Below are 16,571 nucleotides of genomic sequence, written 5' to 3'. Positions count from 1 at the left end.
CAATTTTCTACACACTAGGCTGATGGCACTTTAAAATAATGTCTGATCCCACAATTATGTGCGTTCGCACTGAGATGGAGAAATTGCAATAAAATGTAATTTGTTGATTCATTTGCTGATTTTTTCCTCTCTGAAATCCCTTCCTCAAAGCCTTGAAATGTAAATTAGGTACTTTTACACAAACATTTAAAACCTGAAATGTGTTTTCTTGTTGGTAAATTGCAGAAAGGAGAGAAAAAGGGAGCCAGAAAGGGACTGAATGTTCAGCTCCTCTGCTTAAAAGCTCGGCTGAGTGTTGTGCTGACTTGTTTCATATCCCAGAAACCTATGTTGTGTTGTTCAGGAACGAGTGGTTGGGTGGTGGTGGGAAGTGGTAACTTAATGAATGACTATATTCCTTACAACAGCCTTGCTATGAATGGATGTTTTGATGGGGGATACAGAAAGGGTGCTTGAATTTATGCCTGGGAGAAGAAGAAATGCGGATTAATTGGGCATTTCTGGAGTACAGGAAATGCAGTTTGGAGTATGATGCAATCATGTTGTGGTTTAGGGAGAGAGGGAGAGAGATGTGAAGAATTCCTGAGAGTATTCAACTATAGCCAAGACCTTTGCCTTTCACTCACTACCTCTCAGTCCTTGCTGGGAAGCAAACAACCTCAATAGCAGCTGCACAGGAGTTCCTTCTTCAACAGCCCTCCCCCCCTGAACCTCCACTCCATGTTTCTCAGTGCTGAATCACCTGTCACTCTTGGAGCATGTACAGGCATCTATAAATCATTCCGGACTGCCCAATAGTAAAACACACCTCGAAACCCTGGTTTGACCATGAGTATATTATAGCCAAGAAACAATTAATATTCCAGTTCAATCAATATAGGCTTAGTAACTCCAGAACCATTCCTTCCGAATTACAAGCTCAAACCAACAATATTAAACACTAATTAATTAAAACAACCAGTTGCTCAAAGGGCACTCTGGCTTCAATTTATTCAGGCAGCTAAATCTAAAGACTCCTCTCTCTTCTGGCATACTGCTTCAGGAGCATTTCAGGTAGAAGCCCCCAAGATGATTGGTGCAGTCCCCGCCAACTCTTGGGAGACTTATTTTCAATCACTTTATGCAGCAGAGCCAACTGTAGGACTTTCCCCTCATGTTGATTTAGGACATCTTCCTCCCTGGCTTCTAGTCACAAAACAATTTTAACAGCTAAAAAATGGGCATGTGCTACCCCGAAAGCTGTTAACTGCAGTGGGCTCGCTCATGCTACCTCATTGTAGGGATGCCCTTAAAAAGCCAATGAGGGAGAAGAGTTACCATGAACACATGAAGCCGCCTTATACTGAATCAGACCCTTGGTCCATCAAAGCCAGCATTGTCTACTCAGATCGGCAGTGGCTTTCCAGGGTCTCAGGTAGAGGTCTTTCACATAACCTACCCACCTAGTCCCTTTAACTGGAGATACTGGGGATTGAACTTGGGACCAAGCAGCTGCTCTACCACTGAGCCACAGCCCCTCCCCTATTATGTCATCTGCTGAAAATCTAGTCTACCGCCTTGGATGACTTCTGACAACACTTAAGGAAGAAAAGCAAGCGATCAAGCATACTGGAAAATGTTTCAGGTTTTATTATCGGCATCTTTACATTAATTAATATTGCAGTGAAAACCATCCGTCGCACAGAATGTAACCATAATATACAACATAGAAATGCGGTCTAAGTAAATTACAACAAGGAATTACAAAAAATCCATTAGAAAGAAAGCCACCCAACATGGCAACTAACTCTTCCCTCGCTGCTGAGTCAACATGGTAGAAGGGGAGGCCGTGGCTATTTACACATCCCTTAGAACGGTTAATCAGAGAGGGCGCTAAAGTTCTCAAAAGAACACCACTATATACTGTACAGCCCTCAAAAATAATTTATTACACTGTTTCTAAAAAAAGAAAATGCTAGTCTTTCTTTTAAAAAAATGCTTTTTTCCTGGTTGCGCAGGAACTGTGCAGTGCTTCCTAACAGTCCAGGAGCAGAATGCTCAGAGAGAGGAGGTGGTGGAATCCACAACTTCCCTTCCGTTGCAGACGGTGGGAACATACACGTTAGCTGAGGCTGAAAGAGAGAAAAATCCTCATTAACTATCACAAGATTTCTTTCTTTTTTTAACCCAGTGCTTTCTTCTATGCACTACAATGAGGAGCAAAAACATTAACATTGTTTTCAAAGGAAGCAGATGTCAGTGCAGTCGGTATGACAAATTTAAACCAGATTCAAAGCTATCATAATTCTGCAGAGAGGAAGCTTGGGAACTGTAGTTCTAGGACGTGGCTAGCGTTTTCTAACACAGAATCCTTGGCACTTTCACCCAGGGTTCTTTGGGAGAAGTCATAACTGCCAAACTGGCTGGTGAACTGGAATTTATTTAGTTAGTAATAATATGTATAGACTGCCTTATCTCTGTAGACTCAAGCCGTCTTACAAAGCAGGAAGCTGCCAGGGCACAAAACCAACTTAAAAAGGTAAAGGTAGTCCCCTGTGCAAGCACCAGGTCATTCCTGACCCATGGGTTGACATCACATCCCAACGTTTACTAGGCAGACTATGTTTACGAGGTTGCTTGCCATTGCCTTCCCCAGGCATCTACACAACTCAGGCTGTGAGCAGAGCTTGGACTGCAGTACTGCAGCTTACCACTCTGTGCCAGGGGCCCCCTTAACAGCCAATTAATAAAATAAAACAATGCACAGGTGGAAAACACGCAAGCGCTCTCTCTCTCTCTCTCTCTCTCTCTCTCTCTCTCTCTCTCTCTCTGTGTGTGTGTGTGTGTGTGTGTGTGTGTTTAGATAGACAGATAACAAGATGTGGGGCATTTCCCATGCATGCTAGGCCTGACTCGTGCAAAGTGCTGCAAAACCTGGTAATTGAACCAGGTGCTGTGGCCACTTTCAGGGAATTGATTTGTACTGCAGTGAGATGTGAGATCTGTTCTCCCTGGCCAAGCGTAGGAGAGGCATGGATGAACATCCTTTTATTCCTGTCCTTCAGAGAAGTCAAAGGCTTGCACATTTAAGAGAAGCATCCACATCCATGTATAAATCCCCGGCTGATCCTCTACCTCTCTCAGCAAGAGAGGCATGTATTTCACAGCATTATGCACTGCCATGTGACCCATCCATCCCTCTCTTGTCATGGGAGGAGGTGGATGGCACTGAAGGATACGGGAACAGTTTGCCCTGAAAGAGCACTGAAATAAGGTGCCCCTTTTTGTGGGACACAAATTAATTTGTGTAAAGGGGTGTCTGTTTCAGCTCGACCCCCTAGCAATCTGCCTTCAGCATCTTCCTTTCTGTACCAAAAAGAGACAGGGATGTTATCATTGCTGGAATGAATGGCCCAGAAGTTATTTTAGAAAAAGTGCTGCCACCCAGTTCCTTTTCAGCTTTTACTTACCTTGGGAATAGTTTGTTCCCTGGCCACTGACGCTGAATCTGTTGAGGTGCAGCCTGTGAGTGACCACATTCTTCTGCGGCTGAAAGAGAACGATGTGCACTTTGGGAGCAAACAAGCATCCCAGGACGACAAAGCCACTTAGACTTACGGAGATGCACATGGTTGTGGTCTGAACCTACATGGAGAGAACAGTTGCAAAATAAAACAACCAGAAAGGTAAAAAGTGTGATATCACCCCCAAACAAAGCCAACCAACTGTCAGAACTCTTAAAAGGTTAGAAAGCCTCTCCATTTGGGGAGTTAAGAAGAGAAGAGCCATGCTTGCTCAGGCCAAAGCCAAGTGCCCTTTCCCCAGCAGGAATCAGACATCTGTTTCCAGTATGCCCATAAAGCAATGGTAGAAGAAGAGTTGGTTTTTATATGCCGATTTTCTCTACCACTTAAGGAAGAATCATACTGGCTTACAATCACCTTCCCTCCCCCTCCCCACAACAGACACCCCACAACAGACACAACAGTCAGGTGGGGCTGAGAGAGTGTGACTAGCCCAAGGTCACCCAGCTGGCTTCATGTGTAGGAGTGGGGAAACAAATCCAGTTCACCAGATTAGCATCCGCCATTCATGCGGAACAGTGGGAAATCAAACCCGGTTCTCCAGATCAGAGTCCATTGCTCCTAACCGCCGCTCTTAACCACTACATCATGCTGGCTCTCAATGGTAGTCTCTCAGTAAATGGTGATCAAAGAATACCACCTTTTATGAGCCAAAATTGTTGACCTAGTTGGTTTGATGCCCGCACTATTATCAAACTTTAGCAGGTTATTTCCTATGATGAACCAAGAATGATAGGCTGGTCTATGCCGGTGTCATGGTCCAGCAAGACAGGGAGCATTTTGGGAAGAGTCATGGAATGTTTTGGTTATTTTTGTGTGGGGAGGGGTTGCTAATTTTTTTCTGGCAGGGCTCCTTCACCCTTAACTGCCCTAGGGCAGGCAGAGATTTAACATCAAAACTTCCCTCCAGGGTTGCAGCTACAGTTGTGCCAAAAATCTGAAGTTTTAGATGGAAAGTTTCAACATCTGCCTATGGAGCAATGGTGTTGCCCCTGTTCAGCCAATGCAGTTGAATCAATCACACATATAATACTGCGCTGCTATCTCATTTTAAGCATCTGAACTTTTTGGGGGGGGGGGTACGGAGTTAGCGTTGGTCAAACTATTGCTTGAGGATAAGGCTGCTGCATCCCATGCAATGGCAAAATTCTGCTTTCTAGCCATTAAGAAGAGAAATGCACTTTAAGGAGATGGATTAATGGCCTTATATGCACAGTACTAATATTGTAGCTGAGGTGCACATAATTTACTTATGATAGCTATATAGCTATCATTAGCTTATACAGTACATTAAATCAGGGTTCTTAGTTTCTGACTATATAGTTTCCTTTTTTCTTCTTTCTCTTTTTATAACTATTGAGTGTAATTTATAAGTATGCTGGTCTTTGACTGTAACAATAAAGACTGGCAATCTAATACAGAGCAACGGAGCACAAAAAGCTGAAACCACTTCAGGTTGTATTAGATCATGGCCAAGGCCTTTCAATGAATCAGGTCAACCTAACCTTATACAGAGTCAGACTATTCTTCCATCAGCCTTAGCACTGTTGCTTTGATTGCCAGCAGCTTCCCAAGATCTCCAGGATAAATCCCCCCCCCCCCTAGCACCGGCTGCCACAAACCCTTTTAACCAGAAACATTGGGGACTGAACCCAGGACCTTTGGCACACAAAGCAGGCATGGTTGAGATTCAGCTGCAAATCATCACATCATGGAATCGTGATGAGAGACTGTAAGTGCCTCGGGGCAGGGATTTGTAGCACATAATGTATTAATTAAAAAATATCCAATGCCTGTTGTCTGCACTAACCCAACACTCACATGCAGCTGGTGCATTTTTTGTTAGGAAAATGCTTAGGGGTATTTCAACGGCATGGAAGAAATCTCAGACTGGGATTCGAGAAAGCACACAAAGAGAAGCCAGCCTGTATCCCATAGGAGGAGGACTCTTGGATCAATCGATGGGGAATTGAGGCTCCAATGACTTACCCTATAGTCACTCGATGTCACATAAAAGATTGGGAGGAAAGCCAGCCAGATGATGCATGTTGTGTACATTGTAAAACCAATAAATTTGGCTTCGTTGAAGTTTTCTGGGCACTTCCTTGTTTTGAAGGCATACACAGTGCATAAGACTACGAGGATAACGTCGTATGTTAAAGAGATCAACATACTAGAATCCTTGACGTTGCACTTCAATATGACAGTTTGCCGCTTCTCAGGAAGGGTGTACCGCCGAGTGCCCGGGGCCTCCAAAATCAGCCACACGGACACCACCACAATCTGCACCATGATGAGGCTCAGGCAGATGAGGACCTGCGAACGTGGGCTGATGAACTTAGGCCTCTGAGCCCCGTTCTTTACCCCGTTAAATATTCTGGCAATACAGTTTGTTTTAGTCAGCAGGGCAGCATAGCAAATAGCAAAGGACGTACCCAGGCCCAAGCGGCGCAAGGTGCAAATGACTGGTGAAGGCTTGGCGATGAAAAGGAATGTCATGCTGTAGGAGAGGAAGACTCCAAAGAGGAGTATGTAGCACAGCTCGCGACCCGAAGCTTTGACCAAAGGGGTGTTGTTTTGCTTGATGAATACCCCCACAACCAAGAAAGTACAAATGAAACCCAGGCATGCAATGGTTACTGGTCCAATTGCCCAGGCATCTTCCCACTTGATGTAATCTTCTGAGAGGTCATAACAACCAGTGAGATCGGCACTTGGCCACCGCCCAGGCCCACAGTCTGCACAGGTGGATTCATTCGCCAGGTACTCAAACGGCTCGCAAGGGATGCAGATCCAGCAGCAGACATCTCCTGGCTGCATGTTCTTCATCTCGTTGGGTGCACAGGGGTCACTGCACTGGGACGTGGGGATAAGACTTCTGGACCAATGAATGGAATCGACCTCGAGCGTCAAAGTCTCTGCCCACTGGCCAACTTTTAGGTAAGAGTATTTGCCTCCGTTGTGCTGGAAATTGAAGACATTATATCGGCCCATCCCGTCGCCATACGCGTCAAATTTAACAATGTTGTCTGCCGATTTGGAAGAACTGAATGGAACTGCCAACAACAAAGAAAGAAAGTAATGTTGCTACTTCATGTGTTTCTTTTGGATGCACATAAGAAAACATGTACATAATATTGTCGAAGGCTTTCACGGTCAGAGTTCATTGGTTCTTGTAGGTTATCCGGGCTGTGTAACCGTGGTCTTGGTATTTTCTTTCCTGACGTTTCACCTGGCAGGCATCTTCAGAGGAGTAACACTGAAGGACAGTGTCTCTCTGTACTTCAGAGGAGTGTCCTCTCTACTTCAGTGTCCTCTCTACTTCAGACAGTGTCCTCTCTACTTCAGAGGAGTAACACTGAAGGACACTGTCCTTCAGTGTTACTCCTCTGAAGATGCCTGCCACAGCTGCTGGCGAAACGTCAGGAAAGAAAATACCAAGACCACGGTTACACAGCCTGGATAATCTACAAGAACCAATTATGGAAACTGTTTGCTAATTATTAATACAAGCACATTTATTATTGCATTGCCCATCACTGATTTGTGTCTGCTCCCTGCAACTGCCACAAATATTTGGGAAAGGTTCAGAGGATGCATCTTTTGGCCTGACCATTTATTTGCTCATGCCTGGAGAATTGTTTGGAGACAGATGCCACAAGAATATCAATCACAGCAGTGATTTTGTTTATTGGCTAGAACAGCAGAAGGCAGAAGAGGGCTGACTATTGGACCAAATATTGCTTGCATATTTTACCCCATATAGCTGGATCTGTAAGAGTTAGAGTCTGAGACTTCGTTCTTTTAAAAAGAAAGTCTAGGCTCAAATGGGTTCCAAGAATCCAATATTAACAGCCAAGCCACAGGACAACCCTAAGTCATTCTGACCCCTGCCCATAACTGCTACCACTAGTCTCCAGAATGGGAAAGGGAAGTATGAATCAACTAGATTGTTAAATATGTAAACCTACTAAAATTCCTTGTCCTCAGTAAGAATGGGCTTTGGTCTTTCTTAAACGTTATCTCTTGTCTGTAGAGACAGAAGTTTTATTGTCTCAAATTCTCTTTACAGCTTGATCTCTGGCTTTCAACCTTTTGTCAATTTGAATTAAACCCAAGTTCCTCAACTACCATTTCCACTGTTTGCTACCCAAAGGCCTTGCCAGACGATGTCTGGTTTTGTGTGCAATAAACATGTGGGAGTTGCTCATTTATGGAAAAGGATGATTTTCCAGCCTGTCTTTTTGTTGCAGTGGTATTGTGGTTCACAGCATTCACACAATCAGTTCTCGATGAGAAACCTCTCTCTTTGAAAACTCAAGGAAACAGCTGAGAAAGAACAGAGACTGATCTTCCTGTACCAAAATACCTCATCAACCAGGAATAAACTTGTCACTGAAATGGCAGAGCATTTGATACATGATTACAGGTATCGTCCAATAGGTGCCCATGACAGATGTGTCTAAGAAAACCCTGTATACAAGGGTATACAAGGCTCATTACTGGGAAAGTGGCTTATGTCTGAGTGTGAGGGAAGAGGAGGATTGTATTTTCCTAGCAGTTCAATCATAACTGAAATATGAGTGCAGGAAAGCTGCAGTTTCCTAGGTTTAGCTTCCATTTCTAGTGGTTTGGGAGCTGTTTTTGTTCCCTCCTTTTCCAAATAAGGAAGACACTGAATTTGATCACCATGCAAGAATAAATGTGGTGTGCAGACAGCAGACTGCAAGGGGAAAGCTGGGGGCGGGGGAGGCAGGAAGGGGTTGAGGGGAGCCAGGAAGAAGGTGACCCCTTCCTCACCTTCAGCGGATTCCTCCAGACTCCCTCCCTCCTTTGCAGAAGCTGCCACTGTGAGCGGGCCCACTGGCTGCCCTCATTGGTCAGTGAGTGCCCAGCTAAGCCTGATAAGGAGCATCAGATGCTGTCCTGTTTCAGAATGACCTGTGGATTTCATGTAGGGAGCTATGTCTTCTCAAGGTTTTTTCCTCTGGTGATCAACCAGCCCACATCCGTGTCATTAATTCTCTTCTTTGAGTTTTGCATAGAATCGTAATTCATTGCCGAATGTCATTAAAGAAATACATCCCACTGATGTTACCACCTGGTTAATTTTGCACCATGCTGTAACGCTAATGAACAATACCATGTATTTACTCCTGATAAGCAGGGGGGAAGATTCTTTCCAGAGAGCCTGTTTAATTCCTTTTTTTGGGAATAGCATTCTGCATTTGATTTTAGAAGAGTGACTTAGAAGTACTGTCCTTTCTAAGACAGTGAGTGATATATGCAGATCTGTTGAGCATGCCTTTTAAATGTATACTACAATCGTTTCAATGATGTATAATTTTTTTAAAAAGAATGAAATTAGTTTTGCCTTTCCATAAGCTGCAGCCCATTTTGGTTCCCTGACAAGTTTGTCAAATTCATACATAACATATTTCGCTGAACACTTCAAATGTTTGAGGTGTACACCCAAAAAATGTAATCTATGAATTGGCCTTTAGCCACTACCCACTGTAAAATATCTGGAAACAGGGCTCTGGTCTGCTAATTTTGACCAAGCAACTCCAGAGAATAAATCTTTCTCCCTAACGTTTTGGTAATCTCAGAAATTTCTTCACACAGTGCCCTTTCAGCATGGCGTAGTGGTTAGAGTAGACTGGCATCTGAGAGATCCAGGTTCGAATGCCCACACTGCCATGGAAGCTTGCTGGGTGACCTTGGGCCAGTCATCCTCTTTCAGCCTAGTTTACATCACAGGGTTGTTGTGAGGATAAAATGGAGGAGAAGAGAAGGACGAAAGCTGTTTGGGGCCACCTTTGGGGAGAAAAGTGTGGTATGAAAGAAGTCAATAAAAATCCGTCTCTCACTACAGATGCTGTGAATTTCGTGGCAAATACATTAATAGTCAGACATACCTTGTTTGACAGCCATAATCACCCAAAGTTGAACATCTGATATAATTGTCTGTCAGCCACCTTGAACTGCGATGAAACAGTAGATTCAGTAGCTATAGTGGGGGAGTTTTGCTTGCTTTTTGACTAGTAGAGGCTTTTGCCTCTGCATAATGGGTGACATTGGGCGAAAACGCATGGTCGCTTTATCCTCCTTTAATCCCTGTTTCATCCAGGATTCAGCCAGGATCGAACACATGCATTTCACTTAGTGTGCGTTCGATCCTGGCTAAAACAGGGATTAAAGGAGGATAAAGCAACCATGCGTTTTCGCCCATTGATTCTCCTCAGGGCCATGGATGGCTGGGTCAGGTCATTAAATAATGTGAGGGGGGAACTACACTTCCCATAAGGCTGTGCAAAAATCCACCCACAAAGCCAGCAATCCAGAACACTTGCCTATAAGTCAGTAGACTCATTGGCCTTACAAGAACGGAATCTTAATTTTTCAAGGCGTATACGAGGAATTGTTCATATTTATCACAATTCAAATCGTTATTAAAAGAGAAGTGTTTTTTTTTGGGGAGGGGAACATGACTGTTAATGGGGGTCCAATTTTATGGGGGCCTGAAGGAGTTGCCCCCCTCTTCCATAGAAAAGCATGGTAAACTTTACTATGCTTTTTATGGAGGTGGGAGGGTGACCCCTTTGGGACCCCATAAAATTGGACCCCTGACCCAATCTTCACCAAACTTTGGGGTTCATGCAACGAGAGTTCAGCTACCCGGAACATTTGGGAACTCTACCTCCCAAAATGCCCCCATAAGAGCTTCAAAAAAGATCCCCATAGACTAAAATGGGCCCTAATTTTTCGGTAAACCCGAAAATAAAGCCGAATACCCCTTTACAGGTATGGGTAAACCCAGCTTACCCCGGGTTTATAAAAAAAAATCGGGCCCAATAAACCCAAACCCAAAATTTACTGATTTTGTTTTTTGCACAACCCTACCTCATCCTATCACAGGGCCTTTTAGAAATCTACAAAGAGCTCTGTAAAGTATTCTTCTGGTACACACTCCATTGAAGCGGATGAAAGGCCCGAGGAAAGTTTGTGGTTTGGTCCAAACATGAAGCCAGTTTAGATATTCTGGGCCATAAACCCAGAGTTTGGGAGTATGTGCCACCTGGTGTCACCTGTTACTTGTTCTGGATGCACATTCCTGAAAGATCTGGGCCCAGGGGATCCAAAGTTCCCCCTTCTCCGGCAATATTTATTCTAGAATAAGGTATAATGAGTCAGACCTGGCTTCTTCAAATGCAAACGAAGTACACAATCATTTCGAATATACTTTTATAACCAAGAGTTACAATGTGGTGGTGATGGTGGGGGAAAGGTATTACTCCAATTACACATATTACTTCAATTTTGTGGTAGCTGCATTGGCTACCGATTAGTCTCTGGATCCAACTGGTGTTAACCTTTAAAGCACTTAACAGTCTGGGACCCTCATACCAGTGGGACCACCTCTCCTGTTACAACCCCCTGCATTTCCTTTGGTCATCATCTAGGGGCCTCATGCAGATGCCTGGCCCTGAGGTGGCTCAGTTAGCTGTAACCAGGGGAAGGGCCTTCTCAGTTGTGGCCCCTACCCTGTGGAATGCACTCTCAGATGACACCTATACCCTGCCGGACTTGTTTAGTTGCAGGGCATGCAAGTCTGAATGGCTTAGGTTAGGCTTTGGAGTGTAATCCACATGTTTGGGGTGTTTTATTAGAGGGATGGTGCTAGCCACATATTTTAATATTTTAATGTTAATATTTAGTATTTGTTATTTTTATGTTGTTTTTAACTCATTTATACTGTTTTAATGCTGTAAGTCGCTGTGAGACCCTTTGAGTGAGCGGTGACAAAAATCTAATAAATAAAGACATAAACAATAAATAAAAAAGCACAGTTACAGCAGAGACACACCTGCTATAAATAATTCTGGTATGAGTTTCTGGGAAAAGGGATGGATATAGATGTTACTCATAAAGCATTGTGAGAGAGGTCAGATGTTGCCTCCCATGGGGTGCAGGTACAGAAAAATCCAATCAAAAGAGCAATAAAGCCATTCAGAGTGGGTGTAGAACATGGGCAGAAGAGGATAAACAAAGCCAAATAAAGGATGACACAGTGTAAAACATCTGTAAAGGACTACAATATGATACTGTGTGATATGATTACAACATGATGAGAAAGAACAATGAACATCTGTAATAGCTCTACTGAGCTATTGGCAACTGTGGTGAGAAAGGAAACCCAAGAATCTATTCAGGCCAGGGGAGAGACAGTGTTCAATCTCTTCAAGAATCCTAATTCAGCAGTTTCCTGTTGGATACTTCCTTTGACTTTTTTTGTAGAAGAACAGTGATCTTTACATCTGCAACAGTACGTCCTGGAAGGATAAATGGTTTCCATTTTTGATGTCAGATTTGTCTTCATTTATTCTGTTGCATATTATTCTATTAGACCTATTTGCCCAATGCAGAAAGTAGAAAGGCATTGTTGGCACCAGATGGCATAAATATCACTGGAAGAAGTATAAGTGAATGAGCCCAAGATGGTGTAGCTGATGTTACTAGGTCCTGTAAAAGCACAGTAGTCAGGTTGCCTGAGACAGTTGCCACAGCCTCTGCCCTCCCCCATTCTAGCTGAGGGCTGGCTACCCTATGTAGCAGTACTGCCTAAGTGTATATAAGGACAAAGATGACCTCCACGTGTACTGTGTAGGCTTTCCTTGCTCAGTACAGTTGTGAACAGCCTGAAATAGTTGTTTGAGTTCTACTCTGCCTTTCTGGTATTACGATTGATAATCTTACTTTTCTTATTGTCTTGATTTTTATAAAATTGCTGTGGAAATTGCTGGAAAATTTGGGCAGATGTAATAAGAACATAAGAACATAAGAAAAGCCCTGTTGGATCAGGCCAAGGCCCATCAAGTCCAGCAGTCTGCTCACACAGTGGCCAACCAGGGTACCTCTAGGAAGCCCCCAAACAGGACGACTGCAGCAGCACCATCCTGCCTGTGTTCCACAGCACCCAAGATAACAGGCATGCTCCTTCGATCCTGGAGAGAATAGGTATGCATCATGCATAATGAATCCATGAATAAAAATCCGTGCCCATCACTTGAGGCCTGCAGCACTGAATACTGACGTGGGTGTGTGAACAGCCTTGGACAGGCAGAAGGATGCAGACAGAACTTTCCCATTCTCCAGCATCCTCTCCAGTGCCATGGCTGCCTGGGGGGAGATGCCAGTCAACAAGCGTGTTTGTGAACGAGCCCCAGGTCACCCCTGCTGCTGTCGAGCATACATAACTTTCCCCTTTTGCAGCTGCATGCCTTCCTCTGCTCCTGCTTCTCCTTTCTTACCAGTTTCCATTTTGCAAAGACCTTCCTATCTGATCTTTCCAACAATGAGTGGTAGATTTTGTTCATTACATTGCTAGCTGTCCCACACACTTTCTAATATTTTTAAACGATTATTTATTAATTTATTTATTTAGAGAACTCACAGCTCACCATTCCATTAATAAAACATTCTCAAGGAAGCTTGCAAAATTAAAACACATAAAATTCAAAGAAATCCAAATTAAAAATACATAAAATCTGGAAAGCCCATGAATTACAATCAATAAAACCCAGGGCAAACATAAAATTCTATTCAAAGGTTTTTCTGGTCTTTAAAAACCAGCAAGAGGCCAATAACAGAGGGGCAGGGTGAAGATCTCTGGGGAGGGATTTCTATAGTTGAGGGGCAGGCACCAAGAACATCTCGACTTGGGTCTCCACTAAATGCACCTCTGTTAGCATTGGTTCCTGAAATAAAGTCCACCTCAGCAGTTGCCAGAGTCCAAGCAGGAACATGGAAGGGTAGGTGGTCTTTCATGTTTATTTAAACATGATTTATATGGTTTATTTAAACAAAAATTGATTGATTGATTGATTGATTAAAAGGTGCCAGAGTCAACCACAGCCCTCTAAGCAGGGGGCAGCCTGCTTCCCACTGTTCTTATTTCCTTCTTCCAAAGGTGTTTGGCATCTGGAATAAAGCAACACTTGAACTATGGTAGCCTGGAGAATGGAATGATATCCACCATCTGATTACAGAGAACCCAGTGTCAGCTTTATAAAAGCCTCCTTAAAAATGATGGAATGAGCCCCGTGGTGCAGTGATAAGCTGCAGTACTGCAGTCCAAGCACTGCTCTCGACCTGAGTTTGATCCCCATGGAAGTCGGTTTCAGGTAGCCGGCTCAAGGCTGACTCAGCCTTCCATCTTTCCGAGGTTGGTAAAATGAGTACCCAGCTTGCTGGGGGTAAAGTGTAGACGACTGGGGAAGGCAATGGCAAACCACCCTGTAAACAAAGTCTGCCTAGTAAACTTCATGATGTGATGTCACCGGGTCAGTAATGACCCGGTGCTTGCACAGGGGACTACATTTACTTTTAAGGGTGATGGGTTGGTCCAAGGCTAAACTACAAAATGCTGAGGTGTGAAGCCTTATAACCCCAGGGTAATGCTACCACCAATCCCTTTAACTAACCCACCAGCCAGAGATCAAGAGACTGAGTCTCTAGCCCTTCTGGGTCTAAGATCTAGAAGTCAGCCCTGCAAGGTAGAACACTTGCAAGTCGAGTTCCAGGAAACAGTTATTATGGTAGCTGTAACAAATAAGGGCTAAAGTACTGGATTCAGATTGAAGCCCCCAAACCCACAAACATCACAAAATATAATTAAAGTGGTTTATGAAAAGAATGTGCAGGAAATACAACATATGAGCAGTGAACAGCAAGGTTAAAATAATAAAGCTAAATTCAGAAGCATTGGAAGCACACACTGTAAGCACACGTACAAGCACTGGTTCTAAATCCAGATGTTACTTGGCACGATTGAGTCCAACAGAGTTTCAAAGTCCAAAGTCCAAACAGTGCCTCTGGCCAGCATGGCCCACCCAGAATCAAGAGGTGTCCTAAAGTTAGATGTAATCCCCACAAAGGGCAAAACTAGAATGAAAGATCTTTCCTTTCTGCCCAATAATCTGTGTTGGTATGATTCTATTTGACAAATCAAATGTATAGCAAATGATGTAAATTGATCAATCATTTGTGTTGCTAATCAGGTGACCCAACCAATCAGGTGAGTTGCCATAATGAGACCATATACTTTGCAGCTATATAGAGCCTAATCAAGCAGGCACCTTCTCCCACCCATGGGTCCCCACACTAACAAAATGAAATGAGTAGGCAAAACTCCCTCCCGGATTTTTCAGCCTCCTCGACCTTGGTTCTCAGAGAAAAAAACATGGTTTTTTAACTAGGCCTCAACCTGAACCAATGTTTCTGAATAGACAAGAGATTGGTAAGCAAACCAGTTTCTTGACACCCAGTGCTTTTACAAACCCTTTCTTCATTTCTCCCTGTAAGCAAAGCATTACATTGGAAACTGCCTTTGCCATTTAACATCTTTCTTCTATACCAGCTGCCACCCCAAATCCAGAGAAACATCTGTCAGCCAGGCCTGTTTTGTGCTGTGCTTCGATAGCCTGCATGAAGACAACAGGCAGGGCAGGTGACATTAATCTGGGCTGGGTTGTATCCATTTGGGGGCTCAGGAAGAATGGGTGGAGTCAGCCCCCATCCTCATCCCTGAAGATTAGCAAAGACGTGAGGGATAGAGATGATGGTATTACCAGCTGGAAAGTGCCATTTTGGAGGATTAGGATGCTGGATGAGGTGCAGCCCTGTTCTGATCCAGGAAGGCTCTTCTCATACAGGTCGAGAGCTAAATGGGAACAATCTAAAAGAAAGTAATGGATGAGCAAAATGCTTTGCATGTCAGTTGCTAACATGCCAGTAGATGGCAGCAAAGAACACACAGTGCAGCATCTATTGGGGTGTGAGAAATGCAATAAAACCACTGTAAATGGCTTTAATGACTGAATCAGGTTTGCTGACCAGTCCCCGCCCCCCAGAAAATTTTGAGAGTTTTGTGGGTAGGCTTTGCCCAGCATAGGAAGGAGGAGAACTACCTTATTCTTCTAAAAAGCCAGTCAGGTTTGCATTCTTCATTATATTTACTGCTAACACTAAACACACTCATATTTTCAAATAGTTAAAGCACTCCAAATTTATTAGCTCAGTAATCGTTAAACAATTCCTTTGGGTAGGTACGTTTTAGGGATAAGCAAATGTTCCCTATTTTGTGTATGACTTTTGAGTTTGGTTTCTCTCTTTTTGGTGTTGGATCTGTAGATTTGTTGGCATGTCAAACACTTTGAAAACACACTTCATATGGTGTTTGTATGTACAGTATGTATCGCTCGCATGTATGGTATCAGTGATGCCAGTTTATTGATACAGCAATAATGTTGCCTTCTATCAGGAGAATTCAATGTGAGGGTGCAGGAAATGGAGTGAAAGCAAAACATTGTAAGTTCCACTTCCACAAGGGAAAAAGCAAAATTGAAATCAGGAGCTGGGCATCAAAACAGGCAGAGGCAAGACATTCAAAAGCCCCCCAGGCCCATTCTGTTATTGCAGAGAGAGGGCTGAGGGACAGAGAATGCTGTCCCAAGCAGAGTTACACCCTTCTGAGCCCACAGGGAGGGGCTGTGGCTCAGTGGTAGAGCATCAGCTTGGCATGCAGAAGGTCGCAGGTTCAATCCCTGGCATCTCCAGTTAAAGGGACTACGTGAGTAGGTGATGTGAAAGACCTCTACCTGAGACCCTGGAGAGCTGCTGCCAGTCTCAGCAGACAATATTGACTTTGTTGGACCAAGGGTCTGATTCAGTATAAGGCAGCTTCATGTGTTCAAGGGTGTATCTGTACTCAGGATTGCACAGAGAGGCTTGACCAAGGTCCTCTGGTGAGATGAGATGGGAGCTGGTGATTTCCTTCTTCACAATGCACCCTCTCAATCCCTATTTCACCCCCTGCTTTCTAGTCCCCCTGGATTTGCTCCCCAGATTCACTAAGAGATGTATGCAAATGTGATGTTCTCATAGATGAGATGTCCTATCACCTCCTCACACTAACAACTTTCTTGGATGACTAGCATCATGTACAGG

At 43.8% G+C, this 16,571-nt stretch overlaps 1 protein-coding gene across 2 annotated transcripts in view; it reads right to left on the bottom strand.

Moving 5' to 3' along the window:
- Positions 1-1,883: 1,883 nt before the first annotated feature.
- The window catches only part of GRM3 (glutamate metabotropic receptor 3), a 36,537-nt gene continuing 21,849 nt past the window's right edge, over positions 1,884-16,571 (bottom strand). The window contains exons 3-5 of one of the 2 annotated variants that reach the window (XM_056846678.1): positions 5,553-6,619; positions 3,450-3,624; positions 1,884-2,111 (exon numbers count right to left, since the gene is read on the bottom strand). In XM_056846678.1, coding sequence (XP_056702656.1) covers positions 2,038-2,111; positions 3,450-3,624; positions 5,553-6,619 — 1,316 coding nt within the window. In that variant the 3' untranslated portion in view covers positions 1,884-2,037. The remainder of the gene's footprint in view (positions 2,112-3,449; positions 3,625-5,552; positions 6,620-16,571) is intronic. The other variant, XM_056846679.1, reaches the window with a different exon arrangement.

The sequence above is a fragment of the Euleptes europaea genome, chromosome 3 (assembly GCF_029931775.1).
Source record: "Euleptes europaea isolate rEulEur1 chromosome 3, rEulEur1.hap1, whole genome shotgun sequence".
Taxonomy (NCBI): Eukaryota; Metazoa; Chordata; class Lepidosauria; order Squamata; family Sphaerodactylidae; genus Euleptes; species Euleptes europaea.
The sequence above is the reverse complement of the archived record's forward strand: the minus strand, read 5'-3'. Positions and strand labels throughout refer to the sequence as shown.